Raw genomic sequence first — 20,626 nt, 5'->3', positions numbered from 1 at the left:
GAAAGTGGTTTAAGGATTTATGACAACAAAGTTATCAAAAATGAGATTCTGTATTTTAAGATCAACATTTTGTTTCATATAAACAGTTTTGCTCTTAACCTTCGAGTCCTTATCACAAATCTAAATACGCTAAACAACTATTATTTACAGTAATGTAGAAAATGAGTAGTACAAAGAACACTGACAATATAAAAGAATTGCAATGAGAGCAATAATCAGTATGAATAAATGGGAAAAAATTGGATATTAAATTATAACGTGAATCGACACTCAATAATCTTAGTGAAAACCAGCACTTAAGAAAAGTGAAAACATACACAATATGCAACAAATCTCTAGCTACCTTAATGTATACTAATTATCGAGGGCTTTGGTGTCGCCCTCTTTGATCGTAATATATTAAATAATTTGATCTAAATCTCTATAAGTTTTATCATTCGATAACGGAGCTGACCTTAGGCCAGCGCCAATGGACGGTTTTAGAGACTAAATGAGCAGGTCCGGCTCGACTCAAAGGAAAAACATAATTTTGCTTAAGTATTTACTGGAAGTAGCTTTTAGTATCCTTCTGAAGGTTATGCAACATTATTGCGTTATTTACATGGGGTTTTAAATCAGTTACGGTGTAGGCACTACTTGATTTTAATTATTGTATACAAGCGACTTTTTGACATAATTTTTCGGATTTTTTAGTCTAAAGTTAAGTGTTTCCCAAATTCGTTTTTCATGTACGGAACGTTTCCATCATTTCATCAAAACTTTTACCAATATTTTTATTGTGTGTACTTTATTCAGAATTTTGCACGACACGTTCGCCATCTCATCATAGTTTGGATATTAGAAAAAATTTGTTATATAGTTAAAGAAATTTATGGTAACCAAGAAATAAACAATTTCGGGACACTGTATAAACAATAATTGCAGAGATACCTATGGGTTTTCTTAATAAATTCAAAATACAGTGTTGCCATTTGCTTACATATTACATCCGAGAATCAAACGTTTTCTTTTTTCAACTCTCCAAATGCGGTAACACTGATCTCTCTTTTTAGCCTCTTCTTTTAACGCAACTGCACGGTACAGCGAGATTGTCAACGGCCATTAAAACCACCTCTCTTCCTTACCATTAACGTAAAAACAATACTGACATCCGATGTCAAGTTAATACAATATATAAAACCTATCCTAAGCTTCTACCTAATCACACACCTTTTTTACAGTCGCACTTTATACACTACCTACACATCAGTCGGAGTCTGTACAACTTCTCAACTGTTTTTGACTACACGAAGTCGTTATCAAAATATTGCGGAAATCGCAGATTTAACCATAGTACTGCCAAGGCAAGGATTGAAATTGCTAGGAAAGGTACTGCTGTGGTTATGCCCGAATTGTAAATCCAGCAGTAGGGGCATTGGGAACTGCCACACACTTGGCAAATGTCCAAGACGTACGTTGAAAGGGAGTCTATTAAAGTTTCGTTGAAGCGCTCTGGGGTAAAGAAAAAAAAATGTTTTATTATTAAATATAAATTTGGAACGATCTGAAGATTATAAAATAAATTCTTAAATTTTCTATGGTAAATTGACAATTGAATATTACGTCTTTATTAAATTTACACAAGCTGAGTTGATGTTTCACATAAATATTGATGAATTTTGAATATGCCATTTCGTTGATTAGAATTATTTAAAAAGTTCTTACCTGGGGCATAATAGTCGTACACTCGTGCAGATAGATACCGGGACATATTTGCCACTGGGTACCATCGCTCTACGGTGAAGTTGACACACGTGTCTTCGCTATCCAACTACAAGAAAACATCAATTAATTTACTATTATATGTTAAATGTTTTTAACATATATGTAAGTAGATATTATTTTAGTCGACTTTTTCCTCGGGACTCACTCCAATTTTGACTAAAAAATATAAAAATAACCGTTTCTTGTGGCTATAATACTACAATATAATCCAGCTTTGGTAGTCTATTATCTGAAGATTCAAGTTTAATATTCAACAAAGTTAAAAGAAATTATTGATCATAATTAGATGTAACTTTACTTACGTAATCGAAATAGAAGTAAACTTTTCTCTCTTCAAACTTGGCCCTTTGCAGATTGCGTACCCTCCTCGAAATTACGTAGGCGTCCAAATCCTGCTGCTGCACGATGTATCCTGTTGGTACAGTTATGTCGAGTATGGCCATCCCGGACCGATGAGACTCGTTAAAGTTATTCCACCTATAAGTATCTCTTTAGGATAAAAATCAAGCTTATATAACCCAAAATTTACCTTTGACAGCTCACATAAGTAATATGCGACTGATTCTTGCCATAGAAATACTGCTTGGTAACTAAGTCGAAAGCCCGCATTGGTGGCTGAGTCTGAAACTTTTCAATATCAACGTTGTACTGCACGTGCATTTGAAGGATCGCGTAACCAGTGCCTCTGGCATCTACTTTCACGGTACCTGCAAGATAAACGCATAATGTACTCCTAAAATTATAATAAAATAAAAAACGCTCACCCCAAGCATTTGGAATCTCGATGTGCTGCAACCTAGCTCTATTTCTGTCGTTCACATACAGCAGCTGACTTTTACCAGGAAGAGAAGTAGCTTCCACTTTGACTGAAAGACTAGAAATATCTCTAATGCGCTGCGCCGAAGTGTATTCAATTAAAGCCTTCATGGCGTTGGCAGTGTCGGAGGTTGATGACCAACCGCCATCTAGCAGTCTTTGCGTGTTTAACCATCTATTCAAAACAAGGACTTTAGGGGGTATCTTTGGAGTATGAGTTGATAGAAAGATACCGAACAATGCTCTCCACCCAAAGCTCCTGTTTCTCGACATACACCATCAAAGCGTAAGCAGTGGCCTCGATATTTTCGCTGTCGTATTCATATGGCAAACGAGGCAGTAAGAAGGGACGTTGATTCTCCATTTTGGAGGGCGGCTGAGGTATACGCTGACGGGCAAAATAGACTAAACCACCCTCTTCGATGGCCCTAAATAACCATTTAAACTTAAACGTTCAATAAAAAATCTAAAACATACTTTCTGGATAAAGCCAAGAACGCCCTTTCAGCATTGGCAGCTTTGTTTTTCATGAGAGCGTAAGCCACTATGGCGACGTCGAAGGCTTGACCTTTGTCCTCTATAAGATCCATATTCCGTTCTAACCAAGATATCGCCTTTCTAGTAGCAATATTTACTTTGGAACTGAGACCACCTATGGCAATAAATGTTCAAAAAACCATGATGGAAGCATTCATATAAAGGTATTTTAAGCACTCTAAATAAATTGTTTCTGTTTTCGATATTGAAGGTTACTAATTTTATCACAAACACAATTGTTATTGAAACCAAGACACACGGGACTATCAAAAGACCTCATCAATCAAAATCAATAGCTTACTTGTCAAATCCTTGACGCTCTCCAATGTAATAAGCACGTGTGCCGTGAGTGTGATGTTCCTTTGAGCGATGTGATCTTTACCGTCGAAATTTAACGAAGCGTTATATTTTCGATCTGGTATCCACGTGGTCTCGTAGAATGAACCCTCCTCGGTTTGGTGCTTCAACACCCACTCAACGGCTCTGGATATGACCACTGGATCGATGTAAATGTAGTTCTCCCATTCGTAGAAACTCGCTTCTTGCAGAATACGGGCGCAGTAAGCAGTCAGCCAAACGGAGGAGGCGGAATTATTCCTTGAGGGGAAAAAAAATGTGGGTAAAATTCATTGCAAACATCACTTTTATGCATTAAAATAATAAGTGAGAACGTTAGATAATTTTATGGCGTATTTTTTTGACCCGATCCGAGCTTTTTTCTGTCGCAGCTCTTCATTACGGAAATTTTTCTGTTAGCCTGAACTACTAATCCTTACCAATCGCTCCTGAAAGTCGAAAAACTACCATCTGGTTGCAAAAAGCTCAATTGCCTCTGATATCCTACGTTCATATAGTGAAAGGCCAATTTCTGCAACGTTTTATTTTTTTGTTGTGTGTAGCGCATATAAAGCAGCGTGTACATATTCGCAGCGAAGGAAAACATGTTTTGCTCAGCCGAATCCATAGGCAAATGAAGGAGTGACGTCGCATTCACGGGCATGGTGGGAAATATCGGTCCTACCACATCGCCCACTATAGAAATACTGGCTTTGTTCGAACCATACACGTAGTACCTTTAAAAATTTTAAAATTAAACTAACACTTTGAAGATTTAAAAAGGCTAAAGTACCGATCATATTCGTAAGGAATAATGGGAGTTTCCGTAATGTTCACGTGCATATACTGGAAGGTGTACGCACGATTGCTCAAATCCAACAGGACAGATTGGTGTCTGTGCTGCGGTAGCCCGTCTGGTTCTACGTGCAGCTTTCTGATTACTTCGTCCTTACCGATGAGAGTAGACGCATAGATTGTAACGTAAATTTCTCCTAGCCTTGTAGGTACAATGGGGACATACACTTGCGAGGCATCTTGTGCTTTAATGAAAATGAAGAACTGCGAAATTGAGGTTTTGTTAAGGAAATGACGTGGCTAATATTATGAAGAAACTTACCTGGTGCTCTCCAAACGATGTTCTAGGGTTGTAGGCCCGTACTACCCCGTTTTCTTCCACATGGACGAACTTATAATCTTGAGAGCCTTTCAGAACAACTGTAGCCTCCATGTTGTCTTCCATGTAGTTGAAAACTGTTACTCTAATGCCGACTTGTTCACCTAAAATTTACAAAAATAATTAAGTATTGACACGAAGTTATTCAGCATTTATGTGTACCCTGCATGCATATTGTGGGCATTTCCACGTTGATAAAGAATGGCAAAACTCCCACATATTCTATGGCCTTATTGAGCATTCCAAAGCCGAGGGTATGGCTCATGGAAAAAGCGGATACCATCCAATGAACAGGCCTGAAAAACCACATGTTTGGTTATGGTTAAAGCAAAATATTGAAGTACCTTGTAGGGACGTCAATGTTAATAATGGATCTCCCATGAGGACCGATATTTACATCCTCCCAAACCCAGACGTTGTCATATTGCCGCTGCACTCTGTTAAAACGGAACTTTCTGAACAAAGCTAGTTCGGTGTTGTTTTCGTAGTTGCCTGAAAATTTTCAATAGCCAAAAGAGTATTTATAGGTTTTTTGCTTCTTACAGCCAGCTTCGTCAGTTCCATCTTCGCAATCACTATAATAGTCGCATCGCTTGTTCAGGCGGTAGCACCGTCCATTGAGACACTCTCCCATGCCTTTCAAACACATTACGATTATAGACTTATGCTCAACTGAATTCTGCAGAAAAAGAGTTTTACATTGTTGCCAAATATTTATACTTTAACAATGTCGTCAATTGTAATTCTTTCAATATTTTTTTGAAGTTTTACAGTTGAAGCTGCGAATGAAAATTTGAAGAAATATAGTTTGCAAATGCACATAAACAGTTTGCAAGACATTGTAAGCGTTCCATAGATTTGTCCCACATTGTAGAAACAATATTATACCCTTACCTTCGTGTGGATTGCAGAAGGTGGGTCTTCTGGTTAGTTCAAAATCACTAAACACCACCAAGCCCGCAAATTCAAAAGAGCGATTCGCGTCTATTCCGAAAGTACTAGAAGGAAAATAGATCAATTCGTCAGGGTATCCATCATGAGACATCCAAGCGTGCATCAAACTTCCGTTCATATGATCGTCGAAAGTCATCATTTTGGTGATCACTTTAGCGTAAGTTAGCTCGTTACCGGCTTGCATAGTGTAGAAGGCGCGATCGATGCCCGAGAGGCCTACATAGGAACCGGGCTCTCCGTATATTACCACTTCCACTTTATGACCAGTGCTAAAGGTGGCCGTGAATGAAAATTTTATTATTAGCGCCGTGAATATACAACATGAATGGATTTAATATTAACCTACCGCGCTTTCTTATTGTTGATCACCACCTTGAACTTGTTGCGACTGATGCCGTTCACAGGGAAAGTTAAACTATCCACAGTTAAATCACCATATCGTCCTACGTGCCACACGACAATAGTGGCGGATGGTGCCATCTCTGCGCTTAAAACGATCGGCATCGTGCTGACAAAATCATCCATATCTTGATCGCCCGTCACCAACACTATCCCCTTGGCTATGATCAGGTAATTGACCTTTTCGATGTAATAATTTGATCTGATGTGGAATATCATGTGTTCGCCCACCTGAAAATCATTTTGAAAACATGACAAAAAACAAAAACTTTAAAAATAGCATTGTAAGAAGAGAAAATGCGTATGAAAATAGTGATACCAACCGAATTCATCTTTAAAATGGCAATTAAAATTCTTTCTCAATTTTAAAGTCCCAATTATGTCATAAAGTTTGAGATTTTAAGATTAGAAAACTATTTATATTTCTAAATTAACTTGATAAACTAACCTGCGGAGTTATGGTACTGGTGGTGACTTTGATATGTTGATCATTATTACTATAATGCGCTACCATAAACAGCTCGGCACTGGCGTGTTGGTTGGTGTAATCGTCGCGAAACGTGGCGTGAATTCTCAGGTTTGATAGTAGACTTAATTCATCAAAAGCTTTAGGCCCGAATATCCCTGTAATCATCAGTGTTACTCACCTTTACTATAACATTAATTTATTCAAAAAACAACACACCTAGCTCTCTCTTCAAATCCAAGTGATATTGCCATACTCCTTGTTGATCCTCCATCCTCCACAGTCGTTTTGGAGAGATATCCAACCTTCCACCTCCCCTTTTTTCTACACTCGCGGAAACTTCCATGTAGCTAGCGCGCAGGCTTTCCTGCGATAATGGAGAGCCGTCATAAAAAGATGCGACTAAATAGGCTGTAACGGGCATCCCTGGTTTGAAGACTTGAGGAGAGCCGCCCATAAACTGTAGCTTTACCTGTTGGATATTGCGTTTAATTATACTAAGATGTTTTGAAAATAAAGTGAATTTACCGAGGAATTAAACACCCTTGCGGTGGAATAACCTTCAATAACCTCGTCCAGAAATCGGTCGCCAACAGTGGCGGTAATGACCACTTCCATTCCATCCAGGTTTTGCACATGTTCCAATAAATCGCTGATGGGGAATTTGAACTCGTAGGTGCCGTAAAACTATTGTCAAACTTACTATAAAGGAAAAGGTGCTAAGTTGCAGGACTCACAAACTTGAGGCTGGGAATAATTTCCCAGTAGTCATTGCGCGGCATCCAAGACGGAAATTCCTCGTCGAATCTGTAGTATTTTTCAACCAGAGGTTTGTCATAAGGGTCGTAATTGTCGTAGTAGTTATCGTAGGGATTGTTACGGACCAAGTTGTCTTGATATGGATCCCTTTGCGGGTCATATTGACCACCGTAGTTTTGCCTAAAACGTCAAAATTGCAAGAAATAGAATCGAAAAATTCATGAGGTTATTCCGTGAAAAATAAAACCAACTTTCTGTAGAGATCATCGTTTATCGGCCCATAATACGCTCCCTCAGGCTTCCAAAAATCGTTATGACCATAGGGATTGTAAAGGTTGCTCTCAATGGGCCTCGGCCTGTTCTTTTTGAGTTTCTTGTTTATGTCGATGGGCTTTACCGGCCTGAGCGAGGCTTTCAATGTCAAATTGCCGCGCACTGGAGCCCCGTTGGTGTAGTTCGCCATAATAATGCCGCTTATGTAAGGTTCGGTGTTGAGAAAGAAGGCCGGCATCGTGACATTGACCTAAGAATCACCATTTAGTGTAACAATTTTTATAACTTGTTTCTTTTTTACCTCAAATCGTGTTTGATAGTACTCCTCGACCAAAAAAGTAGACTCTTCGATTTGCCCTTGTGCTTCCACCCTGATGCGCCATTCTCCGAAAACTGGCTGATCCGAAAGTTGGTAATCCAAACTAACTGTACCCAAATTAGACTGTCTTGAGAGCCACCTGCAGAACAAAATAAATTCATTTGGTCCGTCAGGATTTCGGAGGCTCAACAAACCTTTTCACAATGTGTCCATTTGGGTCTTTGACGTACACATCTACAGCATCGCTAAATGCCTTTAGCTCGGTATTTATGGGTATGGTCCGAAAACGAACTACAAAAAAAACATTAAAAAAAAAACGGAGGTGTACACAAACGGTTCTAACCAATCTCTCCTTGCTTATATACAGGTTTGTCCAACTGAATAAAATTTGTCATCGATCTTTCCGAGAAAGTCAACTTAGTTTCGTTGGAAAATGCTGCTCCTCCTAATATATCTTCATATAAACCTTCAACCCTCAACTTATACTCTCCCGAAGCACTAGTTGTAGGCACCTAAAATGCACTCAAATAAAACAAAATTACAACCAAAAATACTCCTCCATACCCTCATTAATAGAGTCTCTAAAATACCCTCTTTGACCGGCTTATAATCGCTGGACATTTCCACCCCATTTCGGGAAATCGACGCCCTAACAATCAGAGGCTGTTTTTCTTTCAAAACCGTAACAGACACTCTGTACAACTGGCCCGGACGCACCATTTTTGAAGCCACCACAAAGTAAGTTCTAAGGAAAATATTGTTGGAAAAAATGGAGGCTAAAGTGAGGAAATTTATTACGCTTCTTTAATAATGGCGGCGTGTTCCACTCTGCTACCACTACCACTGTAGACAAGGGGATTACGGTAGGGGGTGTAGTCGAAGACTCCGTGTTGGTTTGCGAATGGATCTCCATCGAACTAAGAGAAAAAAAAACAAAATAATTCTGTATAGTAAAATTAATGCATGAAAAATGAGGTTACTACGTGATTTTAAGTATCTACCTGACTATTCCTATCTCGATTTCTGTATGGATCTTGCCCATATCTGTCTCGGTCTCTGTTATATGAGTCTGTCGGATCCAGAGAGTTGGTGGGTTGAATGGTGCTGTACTGGTCCGGGCCTGCTTGGTTATCATATTGAGATGGTGGTTTATATGGATCGTTGGGACTTCCTTGAGAGTTATATCTGTAACGAAAAATTAACACCTTACTGTGAACATTGTGTTATTGAGTCACGAACCTGTTGTATGGGTCGTTGTATTGATTCCCATCTTTTGCAGCTACGAGGCAGGAAAGACACACAAAAATTGCCCACGAGGCAGGTCTTTTTCGCTTCATGCCAAAACTAGCTCCTAAAAACAAATACAATGTTAAAAATCCTCAACGACCACGATACAAACGATCTTAATAAAATTACCTCTAGGCATATTTCTCCACTAAACCCCAATTCCGAACGCCCAAAAATAATATCCCAATCGTTATTATCAGGGATTTATATCCCTATTGAAAATAAGTGCCCTTGTTTATCTCCAACTGTTACACGTTTTCACCCTCCTTAAGGACAGGGGCAGTTGGAAGTTCATTTTCGCAATTCGCACAGATTTATTAAGTGTGTTGCATTACAGTAACTCTCGAGGCTGAAGTTTCAACCCTTAAAGAGGGCGAGTGGCTGTGGCACCATTTAACTTTTCGTTGTTTGTTTATGTCGCCGACCCCCAGTCCGTATGTTTGTTTCATTTAGGCATTACTCGCCAGGAAATAAACAGCTTAAGTTTGAATAAACGAAGTTTAAAAGCACGGACATACAAATCTAAATCCGAATTTGGTGATATGAGTTATTTAGCACCCAACGTAAATCTCTGATTTGGTACCCAACTGACACATATTAGGCCATTAAAGATAAGACGGTTAAAATTACTTCGAAGCTGTAATAAAAGAAAGGTCAAATGTTAAGAGGAAATGTAGAAGTGTGGCGGCATTATTGATATTGTTAACCGGAAAAAGTAACGAAAAGTCGGTCATGGATCGATTTGAATGGTAACAGGTTCGCGAGGGTAAAATTATCGACTATAGCTACACGAAGCTGACGGGTCATTATTGTTTACTTTTTCATTATCGGTAACTTTATGCTCCACATTAGTTAATTTTTTTGCTAACGCAATTGCTCCTCGTCGCAACTTTCCCCGCTTTAAGATTGAAAAAAAAAAAAAAAGAAAAAGAGTGGTACCGCAAGACGCTGTTCGACACGGTTGAGAATTTAATAAGAATGTTACGGTTTCAAAAATAAATCGCTCATTAAACGACAATTAAGAGCAGAGCCGACACAATTGGGTCCAGTTACAAAAACAACAGGACAGTCGCTTTCAAAGGCGCTAATTGCGCTAAGCCCCTTCAACTCGAGAAAAATCGTACTTCATGCCACTCGAAAAGATTTTCCCGAGACATGTCACTTTCAGCTTGTTCACTTTAACGTACAGTCACTCACAAAAGCCTTGGCACGGCATATTATTTCATTAAAAAGCGTTAATATCTTCTGTATACTAAAACGAATTTTATTTCATTATATGGAAATGTATATTTTGTTATACGTCCTACCAGTAATAATAACAATTTGCATAAAGAAATTGTACTTACGGGATAAAAAATATAATTTGTTTCTCTAACAATAGGTTACATCCGCAAAAGTCCCGGTACAGGACGCATGTGTTCAACACTAATGTTTACGAATAGTTTATCACGTGTCTACGATTACATACAAAAAGCACAAGTTTCTTGTCAGGTGCACTCATTTATTTCTTTTTTTTTTAATTAGTTTTATGCAGGCCAGAACAAAGTTAAAGGTGGATAAACGGAAAATAATTATTAATTTAAGTAAAGAAGGAAAGTCTTACAGCGATATTTCAAAAAATCGTAAAAAGCAGTCGCTCTAGGGGTCAAAAAGTTATTAATCGTTTTAAGCTCGAAAACAGAATTCAGAATAAATCATGAAGCGGGCGTCCAAAATTGTTATCCGAAAGGAAAACAAGATACGTTTTAAATGAAATCAAGAAGGATTCTAAAAAAAATGCTTCAATGTTGGCGTCAGAAGTTAGGCAGTACTGTGGAAACACTGTCCACGAGGAAATAATTCGAAGAACATTTCATAGAAGGATATAAAGGCTGTAGTGTAAGAGAGAAACCCTATGTAAGTCACGTAAATAGATGGCAGCGTGTTGATTTTTCCAAGTAATCACGAGCGATGAAGCCCGAATTTTGGGAAAATGTTATTTGGTCAAATGAGACTAAATTCAATATTTTCGGACCAGACGAACGAAGAAAAACGTGGAAAAAAACAGCTGCTAAATACGATAAATACTGGGCGATTCCGAAGTCGGAGCTATTCTTTCATCAGCGAATAGAGCTTCAAAATTTTTTTTTCTTCTTTGGCCCTTTTTCGAATTATCAATATCGACGGAGATACAGGGTGTCCAGGTTTTATTAAAAAAAAAAAAAAAAAAAAAAAATTAATGATTGCCACACAGCTTGAGATAATTAAATAAAATTTTGTAGGTGTTGGTCAAATTACATTTGATTTTTTTCTGGAAATGTAAAATTAAAGCAACATTTAATTTTAGCCGCGCATTAAAACGGTTTAAATTTGTTTACTCGAAACCGACGCGTCGTCCCAAAAAATAACAAAAAAAAACCTTTTCTTTTTAGAATCGAACAAGGAATTTAATAATAATATTTATTTGTATAAAAGTCAGTTGCGTATATATATCGTTGAGCCCATGATAAAATGCAGAATTTAAATATGTAAAAAAAAACGAAATGCTTAATTGTTCGAAAAATGCAATGTTGGGTTGGCACACATTTACCAAACATCCTGTATAAAAGTGCTGACTATTTTAAAAAACTCCATGAACTTTCAAGTCCTCTTTGATAAAAAATTGCTTTCCTACTTCAGTATATTCAAAAGATAGAGGGGGGGATGGGACTGTTCGCATGGACGCCCCGTACATGTACCAGAATACATACATTTAGATAAAATTATACATTGTTGTTACTCCAAAAAAATGTTCAAGACTTTTCTAGGTGGTAATGCGGCGTATCAATTTTTCTGTGGACGATTTTACATAACTCAAAATCCATCTCTGTGCAGCTTTCATCGATCAAATGTTTTCGAAACCCGATTCTTTAACAATCTAATAACTGAAAAAATGCACATAGGAAGACGTTATCGCAGCCAGGAACACATGCACGATGTTTATGTCATCCGCAATGGAAACAGTGATGTGAGAAACAGATGATGAAGCAGCTACTGGAATTTTTTCTAATGAAAAATAATATAAACAAATACGACGGTATTTTCAAACTTTAAACTTGATTCAAACCGTCGTTCCCCGTGCATTTTCCGCACCCCCTCGCTGACTGGTTAATTAGATCTGACTAAAACAGGGGGCGGCCCCGCAGAGAAGGGACCGCAGGCCTCGTAAATCACATTGGGGGTACAAATAATCGGGATTACTCCCGCAGGAGGCGAGGTGCGGATGCTGCTGGATTATTTTAAAGCCGAAAGGTCTTTTAGAAGAGAAGAAGTGTTTGAAACCTATTTTAATGGGTACATTGCAGAATGTTTGGTTAGTTAACCAGCTTGCTATATGATGTGATTTAGCAAAATTTTCCTATCGATTTTGAGGCCAGGTCTACGAGCTGCGTCATGCTTGCGAAAGGATGAATTTATTTTAGTATTGTAGATGTTGGGTAATAGATGGGCGGTAACGCTGAAGCTCTCAATTGGAAGCTGCATATTAAAGCTATGGCTGTTAACTACTTTTTGGCGCATCGAAAATAATGCGAAACGGGGAGTTATATGAACCAACAAAAAAAAACAAACAAATCGTCATTTTATCAGTTGGGGACATCAATAAAGAATATTGAGTTTCCACTGGTTGTGGGTTTGTCTTTTTATTATTTATACACGTAGCTAGAAACCCGGAGCATACCAAATTTTTTTATGTCTATGAAAGTTAAAGTGAACAATTCAAGATAGCAAACGCATCAAAAAGAATTGTTGATAGATTTCCGACTATAATAAAAATATTCGGACTTTGCCGTATAGTCTTTTCTGTTCAATTAATTTAAATAGTGAGGGAAAAATCGGCAAGAACCAGGATACTCAACGACACATTTCCAGAACGAAATATGTATTTATGACAGTATTGTGGGCCTTTTATATTACGTTAAAATTATTTTAACTTGACAAATTGGCGAAAGGCCGTTTTTAAATCGAACGACCCTCAATTTAGAGCTAATTTGATTACCCGAAATAAAATCCAATTTTAGGCTTCCACGGAGGAATCTTATGATTTTCAAACCGTCGGAAAGTTTTGGTTGTATTATGCGACAGAATGAAGAAACTCGGGCACCAAGGAGTTGAATTTTTTGGACACTGTTGAATTTAAAAAATCGAATTTATTCTAACTCGAACCGTGGAAATAACAAAACCGTGCCATACATATTTCATAAGCTGCATAACAACTCATATATCAACGTTCAAACTTCATTCAAAGTAGTAAAAGAAACGACAAGGACTAATAGACTATCATTTTCTAAGACAATTACATTTCTATTGTTTTCGTGAATGAAACCTTTTAGAATAAAAAGATCGATAAACAGGCGACTATTAACAAACTTTATGGCCATTAAATTGGATGATTGGTTCTCAATCAGGTGGACTATAAGCTCTGGCAAAGCCTTCGCACTTATTTTCAGGAGAGGAAAGTTAAAAATAAGCAACTGGTCAACAGCCTGCTATTTTAGCATACAGTCTAGATAATGTCTGGCAAATATAAAATTCCCGGTATTTTTGGAGAGTGCTAAGAGGCAGACACTTTAAATATACAGGGTGTTTCCTAAGTACATGTACTTATTCGAGATATGACATTAAGGCAAAAATCAAAACTTTTAGCTATACATGTATGGTCTAAATCCACCCCCCACCTCATAACGTTCACTCAAATCTAAAGGGAAAAAAAATGACATTGTATTTTTTCTCCAAATGGAGAAGTACTGCGAAAGCTAAAATCGCTACGAGGTATCGTCGCTCAAGGACGACTATATTCCATGTTTGATCAGATTCCCATTTTGTCCAGAAACAATTAAATAAATCACCACAAACACATTTTTTGTTTAAACAATTGCACTTTAAAATTTTGTTATTATAAAAATATGTCCAATTGAAAGCCTATTCATTTTTAAAATTTCCTTAGCTTTCGTGTTTTACTCTAAATTCAATAATTTTCGAAATAAATAAATAAATGGTCGCGCCAAAAGTAAATGTTGAAAATGTGCACGAAATGCATCAATACAGGGTCCGCTTTGCCGGAGTAACGATCTGCGAATTTTTGCAAAAATACCCGGTTTATTCCTGATTGGTTCGCATTCGTGCACAATGCGATTTTTAAGTTCATCTTTAATCCCCATGGGTTTGAATCGGTTGACGTGGCGGGCGGTGGCTTTGGACCCTATATGTATAGAAAAGTCCTGTTTTTTGTCTTAAAACTACCCCCGGAATACGTACATGTACTTAGGAAACACCCTGTATATAAAGATGTTTTGTTTGTTATGTTAGGAAGTGGGCAAGCACTTAGAAATTAGCTGGGGGAATACAGACGCACTTAGTAAGGAAAAGGACAATATCAGTGCCACGTTGGTAAAATCAACCAGGCGGATAGTTGTATGGAATCTTTGTCCAGGCATGAGAGGATTCTTCAATTTTTTTTTTTTTGAGGTACCACCACATTTCGAGACGCCTCTGGACTCTGATATTGAAATCAATTAAATTGCCGACGTTAGTAACCATGCGGTTTCCTTTTCTAAAACTATTCATTACTTCACTGGTTGCATTAGTCCCCAAACAGCTATTAATGTACTTTTTTTTTTTAATGTTTGATTTCTTGTAATTAATATTTAGCGTTTCTTGGTTGGGTAACCCAAATATCTTTACCTTTAGATATAGAAAATAGATAGTTTTGACAAATATAATAAAGTTTCTGACAGAATAGGAGGTTTTTGTTAAAACAAAACAGCTCCCCTCCCCCCAAGTTTTTCGGTTAGAAGGTGGAATACATTACCCCTAATTTATTTCCACAACTCCCATTGACATTTTCCACCCCCCAACGGCCTTAACACTCCGTGAACCTTCCCAAAAAAGTATTTTTTTTATCGCCTGGCGATTTCGAACCCAATTAACCTAATGTATGTTTTGAAAGCGAGTCGGTATGGTATACATTTCGTTTGCTTTAAACATACAAATTAATAGTTTAAACGGTAGTGCATGGAACCCGAGAGATCCAGTTACCAAACAATTGAATTCCAACAGTAGCGTATTAAGTGTAATTTTATATACATAGGTCCAAGCAGAAGAAATCTTTAAACACAAGAGGAAGTGTTTCGTAAGGGTTTTTGTGGCGAGACCCTCTTCTTTCGATATTCCTTCTATAGGGATTCTATGGTCTCAAGTATTGTATAATAAACCACAAAGAAGCCTATAATGCAGCTATGGGTATAAATTATCAGAAAGCTATAAAATACCATATTCGAATGTCAACACATATTTTAGGCACCTGCATGGTTAACGGCATTAATTTGGTAGGCCTCGGAAGTCTCTCCTCGGGCCTATAACGTTCTTAAGAAAAATAGTTCAAATTGTTTCTTAATTGGCAGGCATGAATGGAACGATTTCTTACCTTTGTTGTATAAAACAATACTGGAGCTTTGTTCACACGGCAGTCAAGATCTAACAGGGTATAAATGCAGGATACATAATATGCAATGAACAAAGGAGGCACCGGAAATAGGCATTTACTTCGGCGGGTTAAAATAATAAATTGATCCGATTATTTTGCGTTTGTGGTTCCTGTCTGCACGACGGGTCACACCTTGGTTCATTTGTTAAACCCAATGAGAAAGCGACATTGATTGCAAAAAAAAAATCATTGATATACAAAGATTGTTAAATTCGATTCGCACTGGTTTTCTGAGTCGAGCCGTTACGGCCATACATTACTTGATTCCCATCTGGCTCCCAGACTTGAGACTAAAATTAGGCAACAATCAAATGAACTTCCCTAAAACGTTTTACAGCCTGGTTCAAACAAAATCACAGAAACAGGGAAATGAGGGGTGAGATTAACGTTAACACCGGCTTCCGGTGTCTCCTTTCTTCTATAGGATTAAACGAGGGCACGTGTGAGGGAAAATTCAACATGAAAAATACTGGTGCAGAGCAACATACATTACAAACAGAGCGTAATTTAATGCCCTTTTCAGGTACCGGTAGGGCTATTTTCGGCGGCTCTTGTCCTATTATCCCGATCGGGCAGCTGTTCGCTTTTTATTTGCCCACCCCTGTATTCAGTTTCGGCTCGTGCTAGCAATGGTGAATTTCTAATAAGTTACGGGGGTGTGCGAATGTACCCTCTGCGGCTTAAAACGCATGAAATGATTCCTTGGTATTTGCAAGGGAGACGTTTTGTTGATTCCCAACTTTTAAGAGGCTAAATTTTGACGCTCAGGATGAGGCTGTAACTGCAACTACCCTGAATTAACGAAAAACTTACTATATGAAAACTCTTGAGGCTTCTATTCTATAGGCAAATTTAGACCTTTGAAGTTATTCTTTTGGACTGGTTATTCAGCCCCCTCGATACCTCCGACATGGATGCAACTAGGGTATCTCTTATTAAGTAACAGTACGCACGTTGAGAAGTTCAAATATGAATTTGTCTTTAATATTTATCGTTTAAATTAATATTGATAGATATATTTTAACATTAAAAAAAAACGAACTTTCAACAAATTGACAAATTAATATGAACAAAATGGCCGAACGCCAAATATTGAAATTTTACCTCAATTGTTTTGTCCATTTCTCTTGACTTCTACATCGAGCACGTGACTGCTGCAACAAAAACAAACGGTATTTTCACGTGGTTTTTGCCAAGCTAAAGCCAAAAGCTGCAAGTACAGTGACACCACGTCCTAGTTTTGATTGACGTTTGATTTGGATTCATTTTAGTGGTTTTCGAAGTTTTGAAATTTTATTCTTAGTGAAAAATGTTAATATATTCTGTAGGAGACGATAAATTTCGTTCTATTTTCGATGGATTTTTGGGAGATACTGTAATTTATCAGATGGTCATGAGACCTGCTTCAGAAGAAATTAATAAAACCGAACGTGGCTTTACACCTCCAAAAAAATTCATATTTTTTATTTAAAAATTTACTAAAAATTTACACTATATTCTTGAGAATATGGTAGATGAACTTAATTGACACGATGGGACCTAATCAATTAAATTCTTACACGATTTATAAATTTTATAAAAACGTAGGCTTTATTAATTATTGCTAAAATAGTGAATCCCTTCTGTACACCGAAGTTGGAGCATCTTCCATAGAGTTTAACAGCAACAACACAAAAATACAGCAGTAGCAGCAGTAAATGAAGACAAATTTAAATATATGATTGTTTTCAGAAGGTAGTGGGTATAACAATCCCCTAAAAGTTTATAATCGCAATTTAATAGACTGTGTTTATGTTTAACTAAACAAAATTCCTTACACCAATTAACAAAATGAACCAGGAAATTAAACTCGTATTTGAGGATGATTTCCAACAAGTTTTCTTGCATCTTACATATACATACGTAGAAACCAGAACTCGAACATTTTAAAGGGAAAAGAAGTATTTATTGTTTGTTATTTTACAAGCAACCCGGTGGGAAGCCAAGAATTTTAATTTGCTTGCAGCGTATTTCTGGAAATCTACATACAAACATCCAAGGGGAAACTGAGAGAAATTGAACAGATCTCTTGAAACGGTCGAGTCAGAATCCCTTAATCTGGTAAGAAATGCGGTAAAGTGCAGTCAATGATCATTAAAAGCCTATTTATTAATTTACTGCTAACTTTGCTTGAAGCATAGCACCCATGGAAATCGGTAATCTCACCTATGCATTTTATCTATACGCACCATAAGCTAATAAATTGTCCACGATCAGTTAATATAACTAAAGTATGTATTTTAGTTGTTGAACCACAACTAAATAATCACATTTACAACTGTAATGCACTTTAACTGTCATAAGAAACAACACATATTCATCGGTTACACTACTGGCAATTGACCTCAATAATAACGGGCAAACACAATGTAACTCATTTCATGAAACCAGATCTTCGTTATAGAAATTTCAATAGGAAGAAGAGCAATGATGGGTTGTTCAACATTTACCTGGTACTATTTTTAAACAACCGACAATAAGAAATGTGGGCCAGCAGTCGCTATAATTAGTAAAGTCAAAGTAGTTCAGAAAGAATGTCGACAATTCGGTCTTCTGGGCGATTATCCCAATTTATGATGTTTCATAATTTCAGTCCACCTAAGCTAATTGAGATGCGACAACCTATTAAATCTCACATACTTATTGGAGATGAGAACAGTAGTGAAAACTGCTTGAAGATCGCTTAAAATAACTTGTCAGCAGCTATAATATGGGAAAACATGACGGTTTGATGCAACGCCTATTTCAAGTCCTTTAAGTAATACTTGATAACTATTCTGAGATTTTTAAAAATTTATTTACATTAAAAACTACATAACTGCAGTGGCAATTATTAATAATAAAACGAATATTTTCTGACAAGCCGCCGTTAAATTCATTGTTACTGGATTTGCACACATTTACGGTTTGTTTTTACTAAAATGAAAATAGCTCAAACACGCACAACGGGCTGTATATTTGTTATTGTTATCGATAGTAGTCGCGAAATTGGGGCGGAAGCTTTATGCTTTCAGCTATATAGATGTCAGTATAGATCTAAAAAAAAAATTAAGTAAAAGAAGCAAATAAAGCGTGTGCATCAATAGGGATCGGTGTTAAGTTAAATCGATTTATATTTTTGTTGGCATGCTGAAGAGACAAGCCAGATACTGTACTGAATTCGTTTCGAAATTGAATGAATAATTTTCAAATCCATTCAATCAATGAAATCAGAAAAGTTTAGAAAATTGCAAAAACGACGACAAAGTGCAGGAGGGTGTACTGGGAGGTTAGGGGTTATTAAGTGTTTCTCGAGAAATTCTGTACCTATACACATTGGGGTAGAACATTAGAACCTAAGAACCAAGAAATTAATTCTAAACAAAAAATACGTATTAATAAGTCGATTATTGATAAGCTGGTTGGTAAAAGTCTATTACATAGATTCAGGTTTTCAAAAATAACCAGAGGAACAATTTGCAGTTCAAATTTGAAAAACATGTGTCTAACTAAATATAATAGAAATAGGAAAAACAGTAGAACAAATTGTATAAGCAAAAAACACATTTGCAAGCTCATTTTTCCATTTTTATGAAAAATCTTATGCTTATTCTGACATGACGTGTTAATACTATTTAAAGAAATAGAATCATATGAGCATATTTTACACGGCTGTCATCATTTATATTTTTTTTACCTTATGTATCTTGGTACTTTCCTCTGAAGATAATCACTCAAGAAAGAATATTTACTCTATAAGGCTTTGCTATTCTTTACTGAGACATATACTCAGATCTTGTAAAACTGTATAAAAATAAAAGTATAAAGGTACTCAAATGGCAATCAACCTGTGCTTAAGTACTATAACGCTCTTTGCAGTTGTACTCATCTGTGTACTGTATTATACTCAAGTTTTAAGCTCAAGTTCATGTCACCACTAAAGTTTAAGTTTCAAATCAAATATATCCATGGTGCTAACAAGAAGGAGCCTGATATATCTATCAAGAAAGCTTATAGATATATTGGGTTCCACCCTAGTACCACAAATATATTTGATTGTTTATTTATCAAAACCTCCAGGTTAACAACAGGTAGAGTATAAAAAGATGTGGAGAATGAAGTTCAAAATATCTTTAACACAACTGGGCTTTAGTTTTAGATATTTAAAGTTGCAGGGCCACTTCCTAGTATTGTAAATAAACAATCTCTGCGGCAATTTATTGTTTATGAATAATTAAGAGATGAATTATAGTGATTTCTTCTGCACTGTTTTGGACTTGACACCAAATTGGTACAATTACTTAAATGGTAAAGGCAAATTAAAAGGTCATTACCGGGGTCACCACTGAATAGACAGGTGAAACCTCATTAGGTAAAAATCCCCGGAATTAAAGGGAATTAAATCAAAACCAAGAGAACCAACGATAAACCATGATGGGCCCATGCCCCACTATCCCATGGTCGACGCCCAACACGTCAACGGTCACCGCTTACCTGTGGACGGTTTTGTTGGTATTCAAATCTTCACACTGCAATTAAAAGCCCGATTTCACCTGAACTGGATTCAAACACATTGAATTCGCGCCTATTCCGATATCACTTGGATTCTTATCAGTTTATTTACGCACTTTTCCGCCAATACATTGCAGTATTCCGGTATTCAGAAGGTTAGGATCAATGGGAAATAGGACTTTAGTCGCGAGTTGTTTATACCTCGATCGACACATGCAAACTGCGGAAAAAAAGCGGAGTATTGGCAACCGCGGACCGAATGCGGTGTCGTTGCGATGTTGTCAAGAAAAGAAGCTTTAACGTTAAAAATTTCATGTGGATTTTAATTGTATAGACTTTAATTAGATATATAGAAGGACTTAAGGTTTATTTTGAAAGTACTGATTATGTTCAAAATTCAATATCTGCTCTAAAGGATTAATTTTCGAGCAAGGCAGTATTTTAGTTCATAGATGGCACTGAAACAGTTTTCTTTGGAGATATTGTAACTACTCCGAGATAGCAATCATA

At 36.9% G+C, this 20,626-nt stretch overlaps 1 protein-coding gene across 2 annotated transcripts; it reads right to left on the bottom strand.

Annotated features, from left to right (window-relative positions):
* Positions 1 to 31: 31 nt before the first annotated feature.
* Mcr (macroglobulin complement-related) lies at positions 32 to 20,349 on the bottom strand. 2 transcript variants are annotated; one of them, XM_066286251.1, is made up of 30 exons: positions 20,099 to 20,349; positions 16,691 to 16,740; positions 9,037 to 9,148; positions 8,799 to 8,982; positions 8,596 to 8,714; positions 8,362 to 8,542; positions 8,141 to 8,309; positions 7,992 to 8,088; positions 7,780 to 7,936; positions 7,457 to 7,728; positions 7,184 to 7,385; positions 6,975 to 7,133; positions 6,666 to 6,918; positions 6,429 to 6,604; positions 5,928 to 6,211; positions 5,522 to 5,850; positions 5,171 to 5,263; positions 4,972 to 5,119; positions 4,790 to 4,923; positions 4,571 to 4,731; positions 4,247 to 4,512; positions 3,894 to 4,190; positions 3,419 to 3,714; positions 3,058 to 3,232; positions 2,814 to 3,008; positions 2,529 to 2,755; positions 2,294 to 2,471; positions 2,067 to 2,241; positions 1,705 to 1,810; positions 32 to 1,491 (listed from the first exon to the last, which is right to left on the bottom strand). In XM_066286251.1, exons 3-30 carry the CDS (start codon positions 9,132 to 9,134, stop codon positions 1,283 to 1,285), a joined length of 5,340 nt encoding a protein of 1,779 aa, XP_066142348.1. In that variant the 5' UTR covers positions 9,135 to 9,148; positions 16,691 to 16,740; positions 20,099 to 20,349; the 3' UTR covers positions 32 to 1,282. The 2 variants fall into 2 exon arrangements, with proteins under 2 accessions (XP_066142348.1, XP_066142347.1); XM_066286250.1 differs by lacking the exon at positions 16,691 to 16,740.
* Between the last annotated feature and the right edge of the window lie 277 nt (positions 20,350 to 20,626).

The sequence above is a fragment of the Euwallacea fornicatus genome, chromosome 10 (assembly GCF_040115645.1).
Source record: "Euwallacea fornicatus isolate EFF26 chromosome 10, ASM4011564v1, whole genome shotgun sequence".
NCBI classification, from domain to species: domain Eukaryota; kingdom Metazoa; phylum Arthropoda; class Insecta; order Coleoptera; family Curculionidae; genus Euwallacea; species Euwallacea fornicatus.
The sequence above is the reverse complement of the archived record's forward strand: the minus strand, read 5'-3'. Positions and strand labels throughout refer to the sequence as shown.